At 36.3% G+C, this 22626-nt stretch overlaps 1 protein-coding gene across 8 annotated transcripts in view; it reads left to right on the top strand.

Moving 5' to 3' along the window:
* Nucleotides 1-22626, top strand: part of ANKS1B (ankyrin repeat and sterile alpha motif domain containing 1B) — an 827678-nt gene that overhangs the window by 105438 nt on the left and 699614 nt on the right. For all 8 annotated transcript variants that reach the window (XM_080658528.1, XM_080658529.1, XM_080658532.1 and 5 more), the window contains exons 3-8: nt 7495-7651; nt 10301-10597; nt 12566-12641; nt 14265-14366; nt 18027-18140; nt 19114-19280. In XM_080658528.1, coding sequence (XP_080514654.1) covers nt 7495-7651; nt 10301-10597; nt 12566-12641; nt 14265-14366; nt 18027-18140; nt 19114-19280 — 913 coding nt within the window. The remainder of the gene's footprint in view (nt 1-7494; nt 7652-10300; nt 10598-12565; nt 12642-14264; nt 14367-18026; nt 18141-19113; nt 19281-22626) is intronic.

Raw genomic sequence — 22626 nt, 5'->3', positions numbered from 1 at the left:
CACTCCCATCTTATGTCATCTAACTTAGAACTGTTTTATTTTGCCAGATCTTTCTCAACTATATTGCTGTCCTTCTGTAGAGTGGAATATGTGTCCAGATCCTTACGATCTGAATCTTTTAAAGGAATTACTATTTATTTTTCTTTGTGCCATATACAATATGGCTCATCAGGAATGAAGCCAGATTTAATCAGCCCAAAGTACACAATGCTGACGGCCTCTCTGGCCATCTTAGGTTTGGATTTCGGGAAGTTCCAGTTGGGAACACCAGATGACAAATAACTGACCTAAGATCTGAGGCCTGACCATGTGACCTATTCTACTTTTTTTCTTTTATCTCAGCTTGCCAGTATAAGCACTTCTCAAAAGAATGTTGTCCCCAAATGGATTAGCATTCACATCCCTCCTTGATTTTCAATGTTTAGTAAATGTTAATGATGTATCCATAATGGCCTATGAAATTCTAATTATGGAGATATATTGCATTGTGGTTCAATGCATAATTTTTAGTTTCTGTTGGCAATACAAAGTGAAGCTAATTTAAGTGCATTGAATAGCATTTATTAAGATCATCATAAAGAGATATCTAGATATCTTTTAAGACCTCTCTAATTGCAGATATTCTCTGAGAATTATATTTTTGTTTTGCTTATCTGAAGATCTCATTGACCTTTTTAACATTTTCTAGAAAGATTTTACTCAGTGTCATTCTATAGGCATTGGAAAAAAAGCAGGAAATTTCTAATCCTGTCTTCCCATCTCTGTTAGTTATGTGACCTTGAGCCATTTACTTAACCTCTCTAGGCCTCAGTTTAATATACTGGGTATTTTTCCTTGTTTCTCCCAATTATAATATTTTGTGGTATATTGTTTTGGTATTATTTGTGGATCAGTTATGATGCTACAACTCTAAAATTTGGATTTTCATCTAAAGCAGTGGTTCTCAATCTTTCTAATGCCGCGACCCTTTAATACAGTTCCTCATGTTGTGGTAACCCCCAACCATAAAATTATTTTTGTTGCTACTTCATAACTGTAATTTTGCTACTGTTATGAATCGTAATGTAAATATCTGTGAGAACCGCTGCTCTACCCACAGGTTGAGAATCACTAGCAGGGTCGCCTAAGACCATCGGAAAACACAGATATTTACATTATGATTCATAACAGTAGCAAAATTACAGTTATGAAGTAGCAACGAAAGTCATTTTATGGTTGGGGCTCACCACAACATGAGGAAACTGTATTAAAGGGTCGTGGCATTAGAAAGGTTGAGAACCACTGATCTAAAGTATAAGATTGCCCTATTTTAAATTATTTAAATTACCTATGGACTTTTAAAATTGGAGATCATTTATTTCAACCTTACCCTCCTCACTTTACTCATTTATAGATGGAGAAATAAGGCCATTCTAGATAAGTGACTGAGTGGCCACTTAGATATTAAGGTGGGGTTGTGTTTAGAGTCTAAGTGTTGTAGTTTAAAGTGTATGATTTTACCAACACTCTACATTATCTCCTTTTTTTTGGTCTGCACGCACAATCAGTTTCCTAAACTCTCGCTGGCTTTTCTCTGTCCCATTCTGCATTTCTGGGCTGCCTCCCATTATCATCAACCAGGGTGTTCACATGGAATGCTAATTTTACTATTGTCTTAAGACATTTGAAGGAGAAAAAAATGTCATAAAATATATCTCAGAGCCAGAGAAGAAGGTTTTTCTTTTTTTTGCCTTCGCTATTCTCACTTAGCATAGGTAATGAACTATTGATTGTGTTGTATTCTTTCCAAGCGAGCCTTAGCAGTCAGCATGGAAACACATCATTTCCACGTGGGTTGCTATTGTTGTTGTAGCCATCAGCTCTAGATTGTTTCCATAAACACTGTGATTTTTAGGCTGAAGTTTATGATGTTACAAAAGACTGGAAAAAAAAACCAAGCCATGCTTAGAGAAAGGGAGTTACATTTTATTAAGGGCAGGGCCAGAGAAAAATGTGCCTTTCAAATTCTGGGCCCCCCCACATGGAGGAAACCTTTTCTATTTATACTTTTCCTAGCTCTTTTGTCTCCCAAATTTGGAATGAGACTTCTGAGCCTTCTGGGAAAGAAGGCCTACGTGCTGGGAAGGGGCCATGAGACCATATCTCAAGGCCTGGCCTGGTGTTAGCACTGACAACTCTGTCTGGGACATAGTCCACGGCCTCTCTGGAATGGGAGTAGTCTTATTTTCCTTATCATTTAAGCAAGCAAGCGTTTACAGAAGCCAAAATAGCAGGGTTAAAATTTCAAACAGCAGTTTTTATATAAGATGGATGCTTCAATGAAATCATAGAGCTAGAAATAATGTTACAGGGTCCTGTAGTTATTTTATTTTTGCTTTGAATGCAGGCTTTTTCCTACTCCCAACATAAAATCTAAGGACTTCTTACTGCATATTAAGCCCGTTTCCTCTTATTTTGTATGCTTTATTGGTAGCACTTGTTTATCAACAGTAGTTAATCCACAAGTGGAGCAGCATTTTGTACCTGAAGTACATGATTTTATAATGGACAATTCATCTCCACTTAGCCAGATTAGGACACAACAGAAAATATACTCTGTTGATGATTTCTTGGGGTATTTGTAATTGAAGATTAGAAAATTGTTGCTTTCAAATGATAGAAAAATCATGGTCAGTAGAACAAAATCCAGTAGCAACAATTATAGATAAATTATTTAAATAGATAGGCTATAGGCCTATCTATTACTCTCTCTTTATTTTTTGTTGTTGTTTTTTAAAAATATATTTTATTGATTTTTTTACAGAGAGGAAGGGAGAGGGATAGAGAGTTAGAAACGTGGATGAGAGAGAAACATTGATCAGCTGCCTCCTGCACACCTCCTACTGGGGATGTGCCTGCAACCAAGGTACATGCCCTTGACCAGAATCGAACCTGGGACCCTTGAGTCCTCAGGCTGACGCTCTATCCACTGAGCCAAACAGATTAGGGCTACTATCTCTCTTTAAATATGGAAAATTCATTGTCTCATGTATTTCTACTACAAATTTGATTCTTTTAATTTAAATAGTAATTACCCAGTATGGGGTGGAAGGCATTTTACTCTATCATTCCATATTCTTCTGACTCATCTAGCAATCAAATCAACATGAGACAAATTATTAATAAGAGAAAATAACCAAATTTATTGCACACATATGTATGGAAACCCCATATATGTGAGAGATTCAAAGACAGAAAGTTAAAATGAGGTATATGTGTCGTTTGAGCTAAGGATGAGGTAAGGTACCTGGGCCTGCAGAGGGGAGAAGGGTCACTGTTAGGATGATAGGAAGAGCAGATGTTCAGTAAATAGAAGTTTGCCCTGCCCTACATATAGATAGGTCCTAAGTTATTTCTGGTAATAATTCTTATTACAGACAAGGTCCCTAATTTAAATTTTTTAAATTGCCACTTTATTTCCATTAAGAAGAAGTAAAATCTTCAAGAAAGTCTGAAATTAACAGAACCTTCATGAATTTAAGAATTTCATTAGTTTTGTTAATACCATATCCATATGAAGATGATTTGCATTTATTTCAAAGTTCTTTTGACTGCCAATAAGCAAAGGGAGATGGAACAAAATAAATATTTTTGGTTAGCTCTAGCTGGTGTGTCTCAGTTGGCTGGGCATCGTCCCATGCGCCAAAAGGTTGCTGGTTCTATTCCTGGTCAGGGTACATGCCCAGGTTGCAGGCTAGATCCCCAGTAGGTGGCATGCAGGAGGCAGCCGATCCATGTTCTGCTTTCATATCGATGTTTCTCTCTCTTTGTCCTTCTCCCTTCCTCTCTCTCTAAAAATCAATAAAAAATCCTATAAGAAAAAAAACAACCTTTGGTTATGATTTAATTATAGGAAAACTTGCTGTTGAGGTAAAAAATTTTTGAATTTTGAACCTTCCCAATTTAATTTTACTCAGACCATAAACTGAAACTTCTTAAAAAACATTTCATATTAATTGGCAGTATACTTATACCTATCAGAAAATGACATAGTAGTGAAAATCAACACTTTTAGAATTCCTATTTTTACCCAAACTTACATAATTAGCCCCAACCTGCAAAATGTTGCATTGCTTTGAATTGGATTATTATTAAATTTATTTGATATGTTGTTCAGCTCCTGGGAAATGGGATGATTTTTTATGATCCCATCAATCACATTTACTTTCAAATTTTAAATAATTTCTTATTTAATAGATGCTGCATATGAGAAAGAGTGCCATTTTATGTTGAAGATAAATAGGAATTACTTCTCTGCTTGCTCTTCTATAGACTTGTTCATCAATATAACTGAATATTTCATACTAGGTAACCAAGCATAGTCAACCTATTTATTTGTTGATACCTCTAGAAGTTATAAGGTACAACTTAAAGAGATATTAAAAAAATACTGATTTGATGGGATTCTGGTGTTAACTACTTTTTAAATTTAGATATTATAGAAAGTACCTGAAATTTAATTTGAATGAGTTTGGATGAAAAAGGCCTGTGTAGTACATATTATATGTGACATACAGGATACATCAGAAAAAAGATTAATGACAATTTGTTGATTAATATTTTATGATTCAGTAAGGCACTTATTTGATTAGAGATATAACTTTATATTTCACAAATATATTTTCACATGAGAAATCTAAGCCGAGCCAGTTCATTAGTTGATATCTCTGAATAAGATGAAAAGATCAACTTAAATAAAAATTAAAAGTAAATGTAAATTAAAAAATAAACAAATTTAATAAAGTGAATAACATTTTAAAAACATAAATAAAAATAACAGTATTTAATTAGATCTTATTGTTCACCAAAGGCCATTGCATAAACATGCATATTACTCTTTTCTGATTTAGATATTGGAAAGTGGTGCAGGGGTGGAAAAAGTTTTCCTTCTTCCCTTTTATAGGTTATTTGGCTGGTCTGATAATTAAGTTGATGTAAGAAAGATTAACAGGCACTGGCCAGTTTGGCTCAGTGGATAGAGCATTGGCCCACAGACTGAAGGGTCGCAGGTTCAATGCTGGTCAAGGGCACGTACCTCGGTTGCAGACTTCATCCCTGGCCCTAGTCGAGGCACATGGGGGAGGCAACCAATCGATGTGTCTGTCTCGCATTGATGTTTCTCTATCTCCCCCTCCTTTCCACTCTCTCAGAATCAATGGAAAAATATCCTTGGGTGAGGATTAAAAAAAAAAGAAAAAGAAACGAGAGAAAAAAGAGTTACAGGAGGAAAGAAAACAGAAATCTCATAACATGTATATTTCTTGTATAGAAGGTAGGGACCCAGGAAAACTGAGTAACTCTCCCAAAAGCCACCACCTTAAATACCATTGCTAGCTAAAGACAAAAGATGTTGGGGCAGGGAGTGAGGGAGGAAGCCAGTTATGGGAGAAAAAGCAGAGTAAACAAGAGTATGGGGTTGTCTGCAGATTTAAGTTACTGCCTTCTCCATTGATAAGAGTTTATAGAGATTAAGTCAGCTTTCTCCTGCTGTACACAGAGGGAGATACCCTTACAAATAGAGATTTCCCTGATCAATGTAACCATCTCTTACAACAGAGTAACTTCTCAGCTTTCAGTGCTCCCCCCATCTTAAAAGTAATCAGCCTAAAATTATCCTTGTGTCAGATAGGCATATTTTGGGGTGGTATATTCTGCTCTCCTCAAGTTCAGGCCACATTCTGGGCAATGTTTTTCTTTTTTTTTTTTAATCATTTACTGTCATTTTGTGTTGTGTCTTATTTATTTATTTATTTATTTATTTGTGATGTGGGGGAAGAAGAAATTTTTATCTATCCTTACAGATTCTTTCAGCTGGTCTAATCATGAGGCAGACTATTAACAAGAGAAAAACAAACACATTTAATTATATACGTATGTACGGGAACCTCACATACATGAGAGTCAGAGACCCCACATACATGAATTGTTCAGAGGAAGACAGGCAAAATGAGGTACAGATGACATCTTGAGCTAAGGAAGGCAGTTAGACACCTGAGGCTTCAGAAGAAGAGAAGGACATCCACAGATCCAGTAAAAAACCAGATGTTCAGTAATTAGATGTTTGTCTCACCGTACAGATAGGTCAAAAGAGGTTATCTCTGATAATAATTCTTATTATGGGCAAGGCCCCTAATTTCAGTTCTTCTAGGGTAGTTGGGGTAAGGGGGGCAGACGTTTCTTTTAAGCCCACAAGATCTCAATTGCCTTTAGTTAAAAAAAATCCACATACCACAAAGGCACATCTTAGGCGACTCATTCTAAACCCCTGTAGTGGGCTATCAGAGTTCTAACTCCTATTCAGATTTCCTCCAACTTTCCTCATTTGTTACATTTAAAGCCTGGCTTTATGAAATATTTACATGTAGGTCTTTATGTTGCATTCATCCTCACCACTGGCGATTTGTTACATATGAGAAACAACTTTAGAATATGTTGTGATCGTCTGTTTGCATGTATTTCTTTATCTAGCTAGGATTTCATTTAGCGAATGAATAGAATTTGCTTTTTAAATGCATCCGATTGAAAATATAGTTGGTCAGTTGTTTTTGATTGTTTGTTGCCAAGTTCAATGTAATTATACTAATAATTATGAATTAATTCCTCCTGAGGTTGAGTATTGCAATTCAGAATTTTTACTTTGAAAACCTGGTGGGATTTAGTACAAAATCCTATAGGTAGGATATATTGAGTATGTACTGAAATTGCATCAATGATAGAACTTGTCTCATAAATGAATTTTCCTCTTGAAATGATTTCTTAGGCTTGAGAGGACAAAGGTGAATGAGTGCAGAAGTATGAACAATACACATTCAAAGTATATTGTGGGCTATGGCTGAAAATGAATTAAACTTTTTCCCCCCAACCTTGGGCTTGTACTGCAGCTAGTCCTTAAAAGTCCCGTTCTTATTGTGCAGTCTGCTTTCTCTTGTATATGCATCTTCAGTTACATAGTGCAGTTCTCAATAGGAATGATACATAAACTCCCTCAATGTCTGTTGGTAATATAATAAACTTTTTTAAAAAAGTAAGCAAGGAGTTTGCTTGTACCTAAAGTTTTTCTTTAGGCTAAATCTCAAGTATGGGCTATCTGGAAGGAACTACATTTTTTAAAAAAATGGGAAGAGGTATGCTTTTGAATTATTTTACTTAATTTGTTCGGTTAATGACATTAGATAAATTTTTCCCAAATGACTTCTATTAAGTCGTTTCATTGGTGAGTCAAGGCTCTGTGTGAGTATGTGTGGCAGTGGTGGTTTTTCAGGTAAGTACAACAGACAGATGTTCAATAAGCAGATTCTTAAACCCAATTTTATACCTCAGTACCTTGAATTACTATTCTAAATTGCCACCCAGCATCTAGTATACTTTAATAATGATCTATTTAATAAAACCTGTGTTGTTCAGCATATTTTCTTTTCTGTTGTGTGCTTTTCTTCTTCTTCTTTTTCTTCTTAGGGAAATAGTTCTCAAACTACTTCAATATGAGGCATCAACAAATGTAGCAGACAACAAGGGTTATTTTCCTATTCACCTGGCTGCCTGGAAAGGAGATGAGGAAATTGTGAAGATTCTTATTCATCATGGGCCATCACATTCCCGAGTCAATGAACAGGTGCACTTGTCAAATGTTTGCTCATGCTATACCTTTTCTAGAGTTTTGAGAAGGCAAAGCCACAAGTGAAAATTTAAATTACTTTAAAATGAGATTAAAAAGTGAATGTGAAAAGATTTGATTACTTCTGTCTTTACCCTGCCAAAGACTTTTCCACTACTGAATTTCCTGAAGGGAAATCTGAAAATTTCTTTGGCATTTGTATACAGTACATAGGCACTAATTTGGTCATTTGTTAAGATATTTGTTAACAAGAAAACCCCATTTAAAGGAAGTAGTTGTGATATTTTTGCCTGCCTTATAGAAGCATCGATTTTATAGTTCTTGAATATTTAAAGATAGAATGGAATTCACATTTATAATATGAATTAGAGCTTTTCTTAGTACAATTTTAAGTGCTAGTGAAATAATGATAACTATCATTTGTATAGTGCTTTACCATTTACATAGCACTTTCACAATAAGTGCCTTTTGCGAATCAAAATACAATGTATAGAGTTGCTAGTCACAAATTAAGTTAAAAATGTTCTATATATGTAAATATATACCTATGCCTAGAGTAAGTTGAGTAAAACACCAACAGCAGTTGATACCACAGGTGAAGTCATAATATTTGCAAGTGCATAATATTCATATTACTCAAAACAGACATATTAAAAGAGGAAGGCCATTGTCAGTATTCTAAATAAATAAGACCACAGATTCCAGAAAGCAGGATAAAGTCCCCTAAAACAGTATGATAACAAACATCTTAGCTCTGCATGCCCCCTACTGTTCCCATTTTGTAAAACAATATTTGAAAAACAGCATGCAGTCCAACAATTGAATTTCAACCATGGCATTAAGCTGCAGGTTGGCAGCTGTCCAATATCAATGCAATAGGTTACTCTAGGGCATACACATCTAATAAAGTATAATTAGCATATTGTTCAAATACATACAGATTTTGCAGGCCTTTGGATGAAATTCAGACGAAAGAGTAAAAAGTAACACTAGCACTAGCTATAAACAGCATAGGGAAGAAAAAGAATTTTGTTTTTCTAAAATGCAATTGTAGGAAGAACTAATCAAGAAAAATGTCTTATTAATTGGAAATGTCTTATTAATACTTACCACAATAAAAATGTCTGTGTTTACAGGTTAAAATGCAGAATATTTTTTATGAGAGTACACATATAAGTCTGATCGTAAAAAAAGGCAGACATGGCTCAGGGTATCACGCTAAAAGGAAATGTATGAGAATGCTGTCTGTTCTTCAGAAAACCAGAAGTTAAAAGATCATTTGTGGTATGAGCCATCTGGTGGTTATTCTGAATAACTGTCTGAATGCCCCAAAGCCAAACCTGAAATAAGATGGAAAAATAATCCAAGGTTAAACAAGAGGATATTAGTTTTTACAAACAAAATATTTTTTAAATGACATGAAAATAAGAAAACACACACACCTAGGATTCATTTACATTTGAAACTTGACAATTTTAAATGGGGTATGACTGCAATGGTATGTTTTAAAGAGAAACACTGGTTTTGTGTGATGTTGAACAGTTCAATGAAAATATAAAAAAAAGTCTTTCCCAAGGAGATTCTTTTTTCACTTCTATTACTTTGTGTTTTGTTTTCTATTTGGTTTCATAATAGGGCACCTGCATGTCTTCTTTCTCTTACTTATATGGAAAATGAAATGAAACTTAATTTGGGAGACCTCTCTGTAAATCTTTCATTATCAAGAATTTACTGATTAGTGGGGGAGGCCAGTCAAGATAGCAGACAAAGTGGATGCTGTGCTCCCCTCTTCCCATGACCACATCAGATTTACAGCTAAGTTACAGAACAGTCAACCTGGCGAACCATCTGAGGATTAGCTGAACAGAAGTCCTAAACTAAGCATATAAAGAAGAAGCCACACCTGGCTGGTGTGGCTCAGGAGTTGAGCTTTGACCTATGAACCAGGAGGTCAGGGTTTGATTCCCAGTCAGGGCACATGCCTGGCTTGTAGGCTCCATCCCCGATAGGGGGAATGCAGGAGGCAGCCGATCAATGATTCTCTCTCATCACTGATGTTTCTATCTCGCTCTCCCTCTCCCTTCCTCTCGGAAATAATATATATATATATATATATATATATATATATATATATATATATATATATATATATAATTTATTTAAAAGAAGTCCTGTTGAGACAGCAACAGTGTACTTAAAAAAAAAAAAAAGAATCGATGAACTCATTTGTCTTTTGGAAAGCCAGGCTATTGAAAGTGTGTTATAATTGTTATTAATTTCTCTCATTAACAAATATCATGGAGGCGCGATGCACAGTGCAGATCACACTGAAACACCGACATCTGGGCCCAGCAGGGTCACTGACTAACATGGCTAAATCATTTATCACTCTTGGAAATTGGAATAAACAATGTAGGGAAAAGTTAGATTTTTTTCCCTATTGAAGTGATAAAAATCAAATGTGATATTTTTGATGCAATCAATGATGTATACTTTTATCAGATATAACATTCTATTAGGAATACTTATCAAAATAGATAAATCTTAAACATATTTTCAAAGCATCTGAGGTTTTAGATGATGGAGTTTACATTTCGATAAGGAATTGAATTTCTGAAAGTGCGTTTCATGTGTTTGTGTTAACAGAACAACGAGAATGAAACTGCCCTACACTGTGCAGCTCAGTACGGACACTCGGAAGTCGTGGCTGTTCTCCTGGATGAGCTCACGGATCCCACCATCAGGAACAGCAAGCTGGAAACACCTTTGGACCTGGCGGCGCTTTACGGACGGCTGAGGGTAGTCAAAATGATCATCAGTGCGCACCCGAACTTAATGAGCTGCAACACTCGCAAGCACACCCCGCTACACCTCGCCGCACGCAATGGCCACAAAGCAGTCGTTCAGGTGCTGTTGGAAGCAGGGATGGATGTGAGCTGTCAGGTGAGGCTTCCGTTAGCTAGGCTTTAAAAGTGATGTTGCGCCCTAACCGGTTTGGCTCAGTGAATAGAGCGTCGGCCTGCGGACTGAAGGGTCCCGGGTTTGATTCCGGTCAAGGGCATGTACCTTGGTTGCGGGCACATCCCCAGTGGGGAGTGTGCGGGAGGCAGCTGATCGATATTTCTCTCTCATCGATGTTTCTAGCTCTCTATCCCTCTCCCTTCCTCTCTGTAAAAAACCAATAAAATATATTAAAAAAAATAAAAAAATAAAAGTGATGTTGCTCTTGTGCTGCTTTGAGATGCAGATGGTAAAAGTTATATAGAGAGCCCGGCCTGCGTGGCTCAGTGATTGAAAGTCCACCTATGAACCAGGAGGTCACAGTTGGATTCTGGTCAGGGCACATACCTGGGTTGCTGGCTGTATCCCCATTAGGGGGCGTGCAGGAGACAGTTGATCAATGGTTCTCTCTCATCATTGATGTTTCTGTCTCTCTCTCTCTCTCTCCTTCCTTTCTGGAAAAAAAAAAGTGTATATATATATATATATATATATATATATATATATATACACACACATATATATATATATACATATATATATATATATATATATATATATATACTTTTTTTTAAAGAAAAAACATATGTAGAAATCGTACCATTGTTTGATTAGTCAAATTGCAAGTATTTTTGTAACTACTAAGTTCAAGGCACCCTGTCACACAGTTTTGGGAAGTATGTAGAGATATAAGGCATGATCTCTAACCTCATTCTAATTTGAGGGCTGTATACTTGAAAAATTATTCTTAGGTGGCAGTTGTGTGCGGTATCCTTAGTAACTGTTTCCTTTATTCTAGTAATTAGCACACACTAGGAATCCATCAAAGTTGAACGAATGAATGAATGAAATGAAGTTCACTTGAACATTTTGAGTATGTACTTTGTGTTTAATATGTCACCACATTTAGAATCCAATTCTCCACAACTGTCCTGAGGGATTGAGAGCTGTTAAGGTCCAGTTAAGATATGAGCAATCAGATTCAAAGATTTAAGAAACTTGCCAAAGGACACATAGCTGATACACCCAGAATGTGAATTTAGACTTACTGATTAAAGTCCAGGCCTCTTTCCACAACAATGTGCTGTATGTACATAACTAATGAAGGAAAGACCATTGTACCTAAGGCTATCAGAAAAAAAGTTTATTGGAGACGTGGTTTGAGTTGAGCTTTGAAGGATGGATAACATTAGGATAGATTTTGTTTCTCCACAAGGAAATGGTAACCTGCTTTTATTATCTGTTCCAAGTTACCAAAACTTTTAAAAAACAGTTTTATTCTTTTCTGACTGTATTTTTGGCTCCCAAGTCAGTGGTAGCATTCTTACCTTCCGGTCAGGTTGTGATCTTCTCCCCTGTGTATTAGTAAGCTATTGCTGCATAACAAGCTATGCCCGAACTGAATGGCTTCACACAATAACTGTGTATTTAGCTCATAATTCTGGGGTTGGTAGTTTAGTCTGAGCTTATCTGGGTAGTTCTTCCATGTTGGCTGGGTTCTCTCATTTGCCTGGGGTCAGTTGTAAGTCAGTTAAGTGGCTCTGTGTCAGGGACTGACTGGATGTTGCCTGGGATAATAGGTGAGATTGGAATGTCTTCTTTACACTATCTTTCTCTCAAAAAGTGCTGAGCCCAGCCAGCTTGGCTCAGTGGTTGAGCATCAACCAGAAGGTCAAAGGTTCGATTCCCAGTCAGGGCACATGCCCGGTGTTACCCCTATTCTATCTCTCTCTCCCTCTCCCTTCCTTTCTGAAATCAATAATATATATATAATAAAAGGAGAAAGAAAAAAAAAGAAGTGCTGGTATTACAGAGAATATGTATGAATATATAAAATGACACAATTTTTTTTAAACCTGTAATCATTCCTAATGCAACTGTGTTTCTTCTTATTCTTCTTTTTTTTTCCAGACAGAAAAGGGGAGTGCACTTCATGAAGCAGCTTTGTTTGGAAAGGTGGATGTTGTGAGAGTTCTATTAGAAACAGGTAACTATCATGAGTCCCCGTGGAGCTTATTCTACCAAATACTACTTTTATTTCAGGAGTAAAAGAAAACAATTTTTTTATTTATTTTTTTACATAATCACCCTTCTTAATCTTCCCTCCAAATTGCAGTTTTATATTCATATCATGCAGAATTGAGCCTCAGTGTTTAGATAAAATTGATATAAATGTGTACCTTTTTTCACTTAGTAGATGTTTTAGTAAAAAGCTCTTGGAAATTAGAATGACGTATATTTAAATCACAGTAAAATGTACTAGAGCAACTTCCATAAGGAAAAGGGAATATCTGCCTTCCACAAGAGGAAGGATCCTGTGAAGTTATGACAATTGCTTTGTTTATTAAAGAGCAGAATATTCCCCTTGCTTTCATATTGTGAACTGTGGTAAACAGCAGTTAGAGTTCTCTATCCTTAAGGCAAATTCTCCTTCTGGTTTTTACATCAACTGAGTTGCTGTTGTTTGTCAGCCGCAGTGATTTAAAGGGGACCTTAGAAGGAATGCTTTGAAAGAAAAAGTAGGTTTATTTGTCTTCATGGGTATATTGTGATTAAAATGAAATAAAATTGGAACAGAGGAGGGATTATTTTTTCCAGGATCAAAAGGCATGAGTACCAATTCATACTTGGAAACAACTGATGAGTCTTTTGTGTTATGGGTATATTTTATGCTTTTACTTTCCTCTGTAAAAAAAAAATAAAGTGTAAAACATTGGCAGACTATGGCATTTTGATTGTGTTTTTGCAAAGTTAAAATTTCATGTATATTGAACTTGACATGTAACACAGTGATATATTAAATGTGTTGAGGCACATTTAATTAAATGTGTGCTAGTCACACATCCCTACACAACTGAAACAATAATAAAAACAATACATACTCTTACTATGATGAACATTTGAGGCCAGATACTGAAAAGTGGCTCTGTTTGTCTTCAGATGTTTAGAAATTTATAAACTTTTTTAGGGTGGCGAAAGCTATTTGCTACATTAAGTTCTTCAGTGCAATATGTATTTTCAGAATTAAAATAATTCCAACGGTTTTTAATTATGCACTTCAGTAAGTTTGCTCACCATGCAGATGATGAGTGTTGCTAACATTGATTATAATGTATGAAATATTTGACTTTGGTATTTGGACAAGAGTTCTAAATAATCATACTCTTTCAACTTTCATGAGTATTCAAGTATTTATGACTGTTGTTATATTACTCACATGGTACATTAGTATAATTTAAAAATATTTTTATGACATACAGACTATATAAATCACATGACCATCATACTTTAGTAATTCACATTCTAAATTAATTAATATTTTCAGCTTGTACCATTTAGTTTACAAGTTAAAATAGCTATAATCCTAAAAAAAAATTCTTAAGAGTTAATTCATTATCAAGATTATTCCTAATATTTGGTAGCAGTAGACGCCCACCTTCTGTTTTACTAAAATCTTGCATGTGTAGGTGTGCACATGTAACTTAATTTAAAAAATGACTTTTTAAACGTGTTTAGTGTGTATATGTTTGAAATTAGAGCAGTTATATATTAACAGTACCTTCTGGTCACTCCAGTGTTGTATATCTAGTGGGTTTTCTTTTTCTTTCAGGAATTGATGCCAATATAAAGGATAGCTTAGGGAGAACTGTCTTAGACATTCTGAAAGAACATCCATCTCAGAAATCTCTCCAGATTGCAACACTCTTACAAGGTAAACAGTATTGAATGATGGATGAGTGTGCCTTAAAGTTAAGATTCAATGAAAACCGTTGTAGTTTTCCCTTGGGGTTTGAGTTAATGTTTACATTTGAATGAACTTTTTCTTTGCATTTTTTTTTCTCGTAGACTTTTAAACTAAATAAAATTCTTTGTAATGCTTTATTTTGTTTTTTCAACTACTCAGTATTTTAAGAAAAGCTAAGATATTTTTTCATGCACTTGATATTAGTCTCTTTTAAACACAGATATTAAATATGTAATTATGAACTGGAAGGTATAAGCTTATACATTGATGATAATTAAGTATTATATTACATTTGAGTAATCCTTAAAGAGTTTTCAGGGATTTCTGTTATTTTGTCTTATTTCTTTAATCTGTGAGGGTAAGTTAGATGTCATTGTTGTGTGAAGTTCTGAGCGTCTAAGGGACTTGCTCAAACTCGTATATTCTATTCGGAGTGGTAGAGTTGTTACATAAATGCTGGGTTAACAACAGTAAAATTGTATGTAGATTATTTTCTCCCTAATCCGGTAGTGCCATTAGTTCCATCTTGCCAGCTCTGTTTTTGATAAAGGCCACTTAAATACTTTTGTAGTTAGTTGCAGTCATTAGGTATACTGAAGGTTTGACAACCATTTAGGTACTGCTTTTTTGTTTGCAGGATTACATACGTCCCCATTTGATTGAAAACTTTTATGAAAAATGTAGATTTAGACCAGCCAGTGTGGCTCGGTGGTTGAGCGTCAACTCGTGAACCAGGAGGGCACATGCTAGATCGCCAGTGAGGGGTGTGCAGGAGGCAGGGGATCAATGATGCTCTCTCTGAAGTCAATAAAAAACAACAACATTAAAAGAATTTAGATTTAAATGCTCTGCCTTTCTGCTTGGGGCTAGGCCTGGCATGTAGCATGTTCCCTTAAAAACCCAGAGGTTTGTTCTCTCCATTCCAGTCAGCTCAGACACTGTTCAGCTGCGATTAGCCCCTATAATTGTTACGGATTGGCTACAAATGTAATTGAGGCGGGAGGCCGGACGGGTTTCATTTGATTATCAGTTGGGAGGCGGAAAACAGCTTTGTCCTGCAGGGAGATAAGTGAATTATAACCAAGTGAGCAGGAGAATTGTAGGGTCAACAAGGGCCAAAGCGGGGCAAGGAGAATAGATACACTACAGGAGGTCATTATGCTCTCCTCTCTCCAAATTTCCATAACCTCTCACGGAAGTTCAGGCCCCTACAATTTTCTTGTCAATAAAGAAGTTAATTTTAAGTCAAGTGCTTATAGAGATAAATCAGAGAAGAATACAAGAGTGGCACTTCATATCAATTCAAATTAAAATCGAGTTGAATCAAAGCTGAAACATAAAAGTAGTACGCAGCATTTTTGTAAGTCTTTCTCCTCTAGGTGATTTGTATTTCATGTTGGATTTTTGACTCTGAGATTTAAAAAAAAAACAACTGAGGCTTGTGCATAGTGTGTTTTTGGAAAAAGCAAAATAAATATACACTAAAAAGGGAGCATGACAGAATTACAGACATTTTTTATAAGATGCTGCATTAGTTCAACTTAAATAAAATGTTATTATAGAGGAATAAATGTGTTCTTTTAAATGATCATGATTCATTAGGTATGCCAATTTGTGATAGGGTACATGGGACACCTTTGAATTTTTAAAATTATTGGAAAACTTTAGAATGTGAACACATTCTATATTCTTTATATTCCTGGATTCAAGTCACTGGTGCATTTTTTTTTTCCAGAGAGGAAGGGAGAGGGAGAGAGATAGAAACATCAATGATGAGAGAGAATCATTGATCGGCTGCCTTCTGCACACCCCACACTGGGGATTGAGCCCACAACCCAGGCATATGCCCTGACTGAGAATTGAACCGTGACCTCCTGGTTCATAGGTCGACACTCAACCACTGAGCCACACCGGCTGGGCTCACTGGTGCATCTTAAAACGTATGAAAAAGTTTGTTATAGCAATAAAGCCTATCTATTGATAGTAGGTAAAACTACTATTTGTGTCCCCAGGAGAAATTCTATTTTCGTAATGACTGCATGAGTCAAAACTTTTAAGTATAGGAGCCTATAGGTTGCTTTCTGTCCCTAGTAGAATGTGCCTGGCAGAATTGCCCTTAGGTAAAAACTGTTTGGATGAGATGAGGACGTAAGTGGCTGGCAGGAGAGCACAAACTTTCCTAACTGGATTTTTAAAAAAGGTTTCTTCTGAATAAAGAAATGCAAGTAAAAGATCCCCATAGGGAGGGATCTCTTCATTAATTCTAACCACTGGAGCTGCATGCTTGGGGGAGATAGCAGATACATTGTGTTCAGATCACATATTTTTAGCTCACACTGTTGCCATAAAAAAAAATTGAATTAGCTTTCAACATTTAAAAATCTAGGATTTTGGTTAAAACTCCAGAGTTTTTTTTTTTTTTTTAAATGCAGGCTTTCTTTTTCCTTCATTGCCAACTTTAGGTGGTGTACCAGCCCTCTAGCTACTCATGGTCTGTATGCTCTCTGTCATGACACTGGCGCTGACTATTTGTGGATATTTTCCCTAAATTGAGGTGCTGTTTGCTTTATGTTCAAAAGTGAGAAGTTTTCTTGTCCTATGTCTTTTTGGCTCTGCCACTTAGCTGTATTAATGAGGCCAAGTTAAAGTCCTTTTCCTTTAGTTGTCATCTTAAAAACTGACATTGTAATAGTGCCTGTGTCATAGTTTTTTGAGGATTGAGTTAATTTATATTAAATACTTAGAACATTGCTGGGTACATAGTAAGCAAAATTTCCATTTTAGCTGCTGTTACTAACTTTATCAAAGTCAGAAAAATGAGAAAGAGACTGAGTGTGGGACATTGTTCCAAGAATAATGAGAAAGAACATTATTTCTTTGTAGGAATAAAGTTTAATATGAAATTATGCTTATCTTACTATGTGATAACACCATTTTATCATAAACTTATCCCACTTCATTCATTTATGTTACTTGACTGGTGGTTGTATCCAAATGAATTTGACATTCCTGCTTAGGAATCAAGTCTATTCAAAGCATCTTTCAGAGTTTTAAACCTTTCGGTAGAATACATTTAAGGAAACCACGGATGTTATTGTGTTTTCAACAGGGGAAGTTATTTCTTTTTTTAAAAAAATTATTATTGTTTTCAGAGAGGAAGGGAGAGGGAGAGAGATAGAAACATCAATGATGATAGAGAATCATTGATTGGCTGCCTCCTGCATGCCCCCTACTGGGCATCCAGCCCACAACTTGGGCATGTGCCCTTGACTGGAATCGAACCTGGGACCTTTCGGTTCAAAGGCTGATGCTCCATCCATTGAGACAAACTGGCTAGGGCAGGTGAAGTTATTTTTAAGGAAAGAATGGATTAAGTTTAGTTTTCAGAAAAAGGTTCATAAGTCTCTTCCAAAATATCTTTTTTGTTTTCATTAAGAGCTTTAAGTTAATAGCTCACCGTGAAGTTCTTTGGGTTTTTTGGCTTTATGAAGTTCTTATAAAAACTTAGGATGTATTTAGGATATGAGGAAAGACATGGGAAATGACCACCAGAGGTAAAGCATAAAGTTTAGTTAAAGATTTTAAAATAAATGAATTCAAATACGTAATTTTAAAACTTATACACAGAGTATTTAGAAGGCACGGGAAGACCAGCAGTCCTTGAAGCACATGTACAAGAATGTACAACACAGGAAACACACCTTTCGTCTCCTCTGGAGTCTCCTTCCCAGAAGACCAAAAGTGAGTGGCTAATTTTAAATCCTTGAAATGATATACTGGAGTTTTAGCTGCAACTTTGTCCTATCGATACAAAATTGCTAAGCCTTGTGAAAATTTTAAGTTTAATAAGTTCTACCTTATCCTCCATATTTTATCCATTTATTCAGCCAGCATTTATTGAGCTCCTACTATTTGTCAGGGCCTACCTGGTGCCCTGAGGTACAGAGGTGAGCAAGGTAGAGAGCATCCCTGCTGCCATGAAGTTTACATGGAGTGGATATTTCATAGTAGGTTATTTTTTCAAAATGAATTTTTAATGCAGAATAAAAAATACTGATCTCTGGATTGTAACTACTGGATTTTTTTTTTCAGAATAAATTATCAGTATAAAGTGCCATTCTTAGAATGATTAGAAAAATGAATATTTGCATGCAACCTACAGATATCCATATTTTGACAGATGCTGCATATTATTTACCTCTTTCTTTGGAGTCTTCCCTCAATATCACATATCATAATTCTAATTTATTAATTACTTGTTTTAATATGTTCTACTATTTATTTTTTTATTAAACCTAGGAAGTAGGATCCTAGTATAACTTTAAATTTGCTAATGAATTGTTGAATGAATTCTGTCAGTGAAGTGTAATGCTGATAAAAGAGTGTGGAAAATTAAATGCTGTAGTAAATGAAGCTTTAGGAATCGTAATTCCAGGTATTTTATGTACCATGTATATGTGAACCTTCAATACTTATTTCCATTTTGAAAAATAATAATTATAGGCAAAATTGGAATTCCTCATTGTCTTTTAATATTCTTGTATTATTTATAGTTTAGTTTCTTGTTTTTAGCAGAATAGTTTCTGAGTACTTGATCTTGTTTGCCATATTTTGAGTTCTATTACCATAACAAGTCATATTTCTATTATTTAACATTAAGTTTTATCAGTGGCCCTTCTTGAAACTTTGAAAAAATTTACTGTCCCCTTAACAGGTGAAACTGTGACTGGAGAATTATCAAAACTCTTGGATGAAATAAAACTCTGTCAAGAAAAGGATTATTCTTTTGAAGACTTGTGCCACACAATATCAGACCACTACTTAGATAATCTGAGCAGGATTTCAGAGGAAGAACTTGGGAAAAATGGAAGCCAGAGTGTAGTAAGTAAGGGGGGGGCAAGAAGACAGTTTGTCTGTCTTCACCAGGGCCGTGTGTACCCAAGAGCCATGGGCTTTGTCCATTATCTTATCTGCTGACTTGGCCAGCGTCAAATGTCAGGCTACCTGTGACTTTTCCCCTCCTGTCCGCTGGCATTTTATTCTCACTGCATGTGGAGGGGAGGGATGCTTAGCTAAATCACTTGTAGTTTGTGAGGATCTCGTTACCGTTAGCCGTTCGTAGTTTCCTAGTTCCTGTGATTATGTCCTTTCAGTTTTATTGGGTGTGATGATACTGGTTTCCTTTTGTCTTTCTTCCCCATGTTGTCTGTGAACTGAGTCTAACTCCATCTTGAAGAAGAAAGACAGGGCCCTGTGTGTACGGTCACTCCGCATGTCATTGTAGGAGTGAGACCTGGTGGGAAGTTCGACCTCCATGTTTTTATAATCCCAAGGGCTTTGCCTGTAACCTACAAGCTCAGAATCTGAGTCATGAGTTACAGATGCTTGCTTGCTTGGATTTCTGTATTGGCACAATAGCAAGAAAAACTGTAGAGAATCAAGCAGTTCAAAAGTAAGATTTGGATATCTATTTTGTGTCCTATAGAGGAAGAATTTATAGGATGCACGGGAATTAAAGGAAATATATTATGATGATACTTGTATAACTTCATTTGTTTTAGAAACATTTTCTTCTAAAGCCAATAGAGTGGATCGTGTTAAAGGGATGCCATATGATTTATGAAAACAAAAATAAATAGCCAAGTATCGTGACTGGTATGTCATGAATTTTCATTTAGTTAGTCAATGTGCGCTGTGACGCTTTCCCAGGGAGCAGCTGTTAGTCTGGAAGGCGCAGAGCTGGTCTTACCACATAGGCCTGCCTTTGTTTTTGTTTGATTGTCTGCTGCACTGTCTTTTGTAAAACATCACACTGTTGGCGCCAATAGAAGGTCTTTATGAATGATGGTGATTGGTTATACAGTATATGCGCAGATGTAAATACTTGGTTTTACCAAAAGAAAAGAATTTATGTTAATGAAAGATTTATGATAGTAACCTTAATGTCAGGAGAAAATTCCCTGTTTAAAAATATAAAAAGGTATATACTGTCTCGAAATTACAAAGCAATTACATTTCAATGTTTCCTTGAAATTGGTTAGAAACGAGACCACATTTTTTTCTGCATAAACAATCCATAGTGTTTAGATTTTTATATCTGTCTCTAAAGATTTCCATAAATTTGCTGTTTCTGACCCTCTATGTTTAAACCCACGGACTTTTGGAAAGCCCTCATTTTTCAGACCAGTTCATTTATTAAACTTTTCTTATTCTATGTACCATAGTAGTAAACAGATTTTGAGCAAACATCCCAAATGCATTTATTTATCCTATCTAATAAAGAGGGAATATACTAATTGACCCTCACACTGTCACAAAGATGGTGGCGCCCACAGCCAATAAGGAGGGAATATGCTAATTGACTGCACTGCCCTCAAAGATGGTGGCACCCACAGCCACAAGATGGCAGCGCCCAGTTCCCTCAGCCCCCCTGGGGCGGCAGGCGCGTGGCAAGGCCGGGCCCACCCCTAGGTGGGCCCAGCTGCTCCATGTGCCTGCCTCCGGAGTCCCCTAATCCCCTCAGCCCCCCAGCCGCCCAAGGCCGGCTCGAGGTGCAGGCAAGCTGGTGGCTGCCCAGCCTCCCAGGGCCACCCGAGGCTCAGGTAACCAGGGCCGGTCAAGGCTTGCGCTGCCGGCCATGGCAGCAGCAGAGGTGTGATGGGGCATCACCTTCTGATCGCCAGGTCGCCTCCCGCCCCTGAGGGCTCCCAGACTGTGAGAGGGGGCAGGCTGGGCTGAGGGACCCCCCCCTCCAGTGCATGAATTTTCATGCACCGGGCCTCTAGTAAATTATATATATCTACTAGCATTCTATGAATATATGATTTAAATTATGAGTAATATACTACAAAAGAAACTCAAGGGAGGAAGATAAACAATAAGTGTCAATAGAATCTCTAATTTTATTCTTTTACTGGGCAGGTAATCTGTGCCCCCTGGGGTCTGCACACTCTCTTTGGAGACCATGCTCATTCAGATTTGTAGCTTTCAGATAGTGATGGAAGGGGCATCTGGCATTGCTGGGGTGACATAATTTGAGGAAATGATGGCCATTTTCCCCCCTGTAAGCCAAAGACTGTATTGTGATAGTAGCATGAGAGAAATTAATGCTCATAAATTGAAATTAAGTTTTTCAAATTCAAGTTCATACTTTCACATAAGCAATCGCTCTTTGTTTCTGTGACAAAGCTTTATATTTTGTTCCTTGAAAATATTGCCATTTTTAATATTAAACTTTACATGAGGCAGAAAAGCAGAAGGAACAGATGAGTAAGAGCAAGGAGTTCTGTTTATTTGGAATAATAGAGTTTATAAAGGGGGGAGATGGGGGAAAATGGGGGATAAGTATAGAAGGGTAGGTAGAGGTCAGGCCTTGGATGATTTTGAATGTCATGCTGAGAATTTTGATATTTATTTCTTAGGGAATGAGGAAAATCTAAAGGATTTTGGGCAGGTAAGACATCAATGGAAGTGGCCTTTCAGAAGATAAATGTGATAGAACTTGTTATTGAATGTTGAAAATGTAATCAAATTATTTTTATCCTTGTCTGCAGCCTGTGTTTTATTTGGGTTCATTTCCTGTTTTGTTGAATATTTGTTTCCATTCATCAAAAATGTTTTTCCAGAGTGTTGTTATGAATTATTCTCTCAAATTATGCATCAATTTATAGATCATCTATAGGTCATCTACACGTTGTGAGCTATAGAATTTATAATAGCAATAATGAGAGACAGTTCCTGACTTCAAGGAATTAAAAATACTTTTTGCAAGGAGTCTTTAGTCACAGTGTGCAGGCAATGCTAACATATAAAACAACAGCTATAAAAGAGCTACATTTATTAGGTGCTTGCTGTTTGCTATTCTAATGCTTTCTATGATTTAAGTCACTTTGATCCTCATAGTAGTCCTAATAAGTGAGTTATAGACTTGGGAAATGACTCAGGAAGTGGCAGATTCAGGATTCAAACTCAGAGCCAATGTCTTATATCTCTCATAATAAACTATACTGTGGCCAAAGGATTTTTTTTTTAAGAAGGAAGAGGTTAGTGATGATTTATTGGCATTCATTGAAGACTTCATGGAGGCAGGGAGAAACTAAACTGGGTCCTGGTGGAAGAGGAGATGTGCCATGTACTTGTATTAGAATGAATGAATGAATGAATGAATGGGAGAGGATTCCAGCCTGCAGAGACAGTGCAGAATGTTAAATGTGGACATTTTTGTTGG

This window comes from Plecotus auritus (genome assembly GCF_963455305.1).
Source record: "Plecotus auritus genome assembly, chromosome: 3".
Classification (NCBI taxonomy): Eukaryota; Metazoa; Chordata; class Mammalia; order Chiroptera; family Vespertilionidae; genus Plecotus; species Plecotus auritus.
Note: the sequence above shows the minus strand (reverse complement) of the source record. Positions and strands in the feature narration are given on the sequence as shown.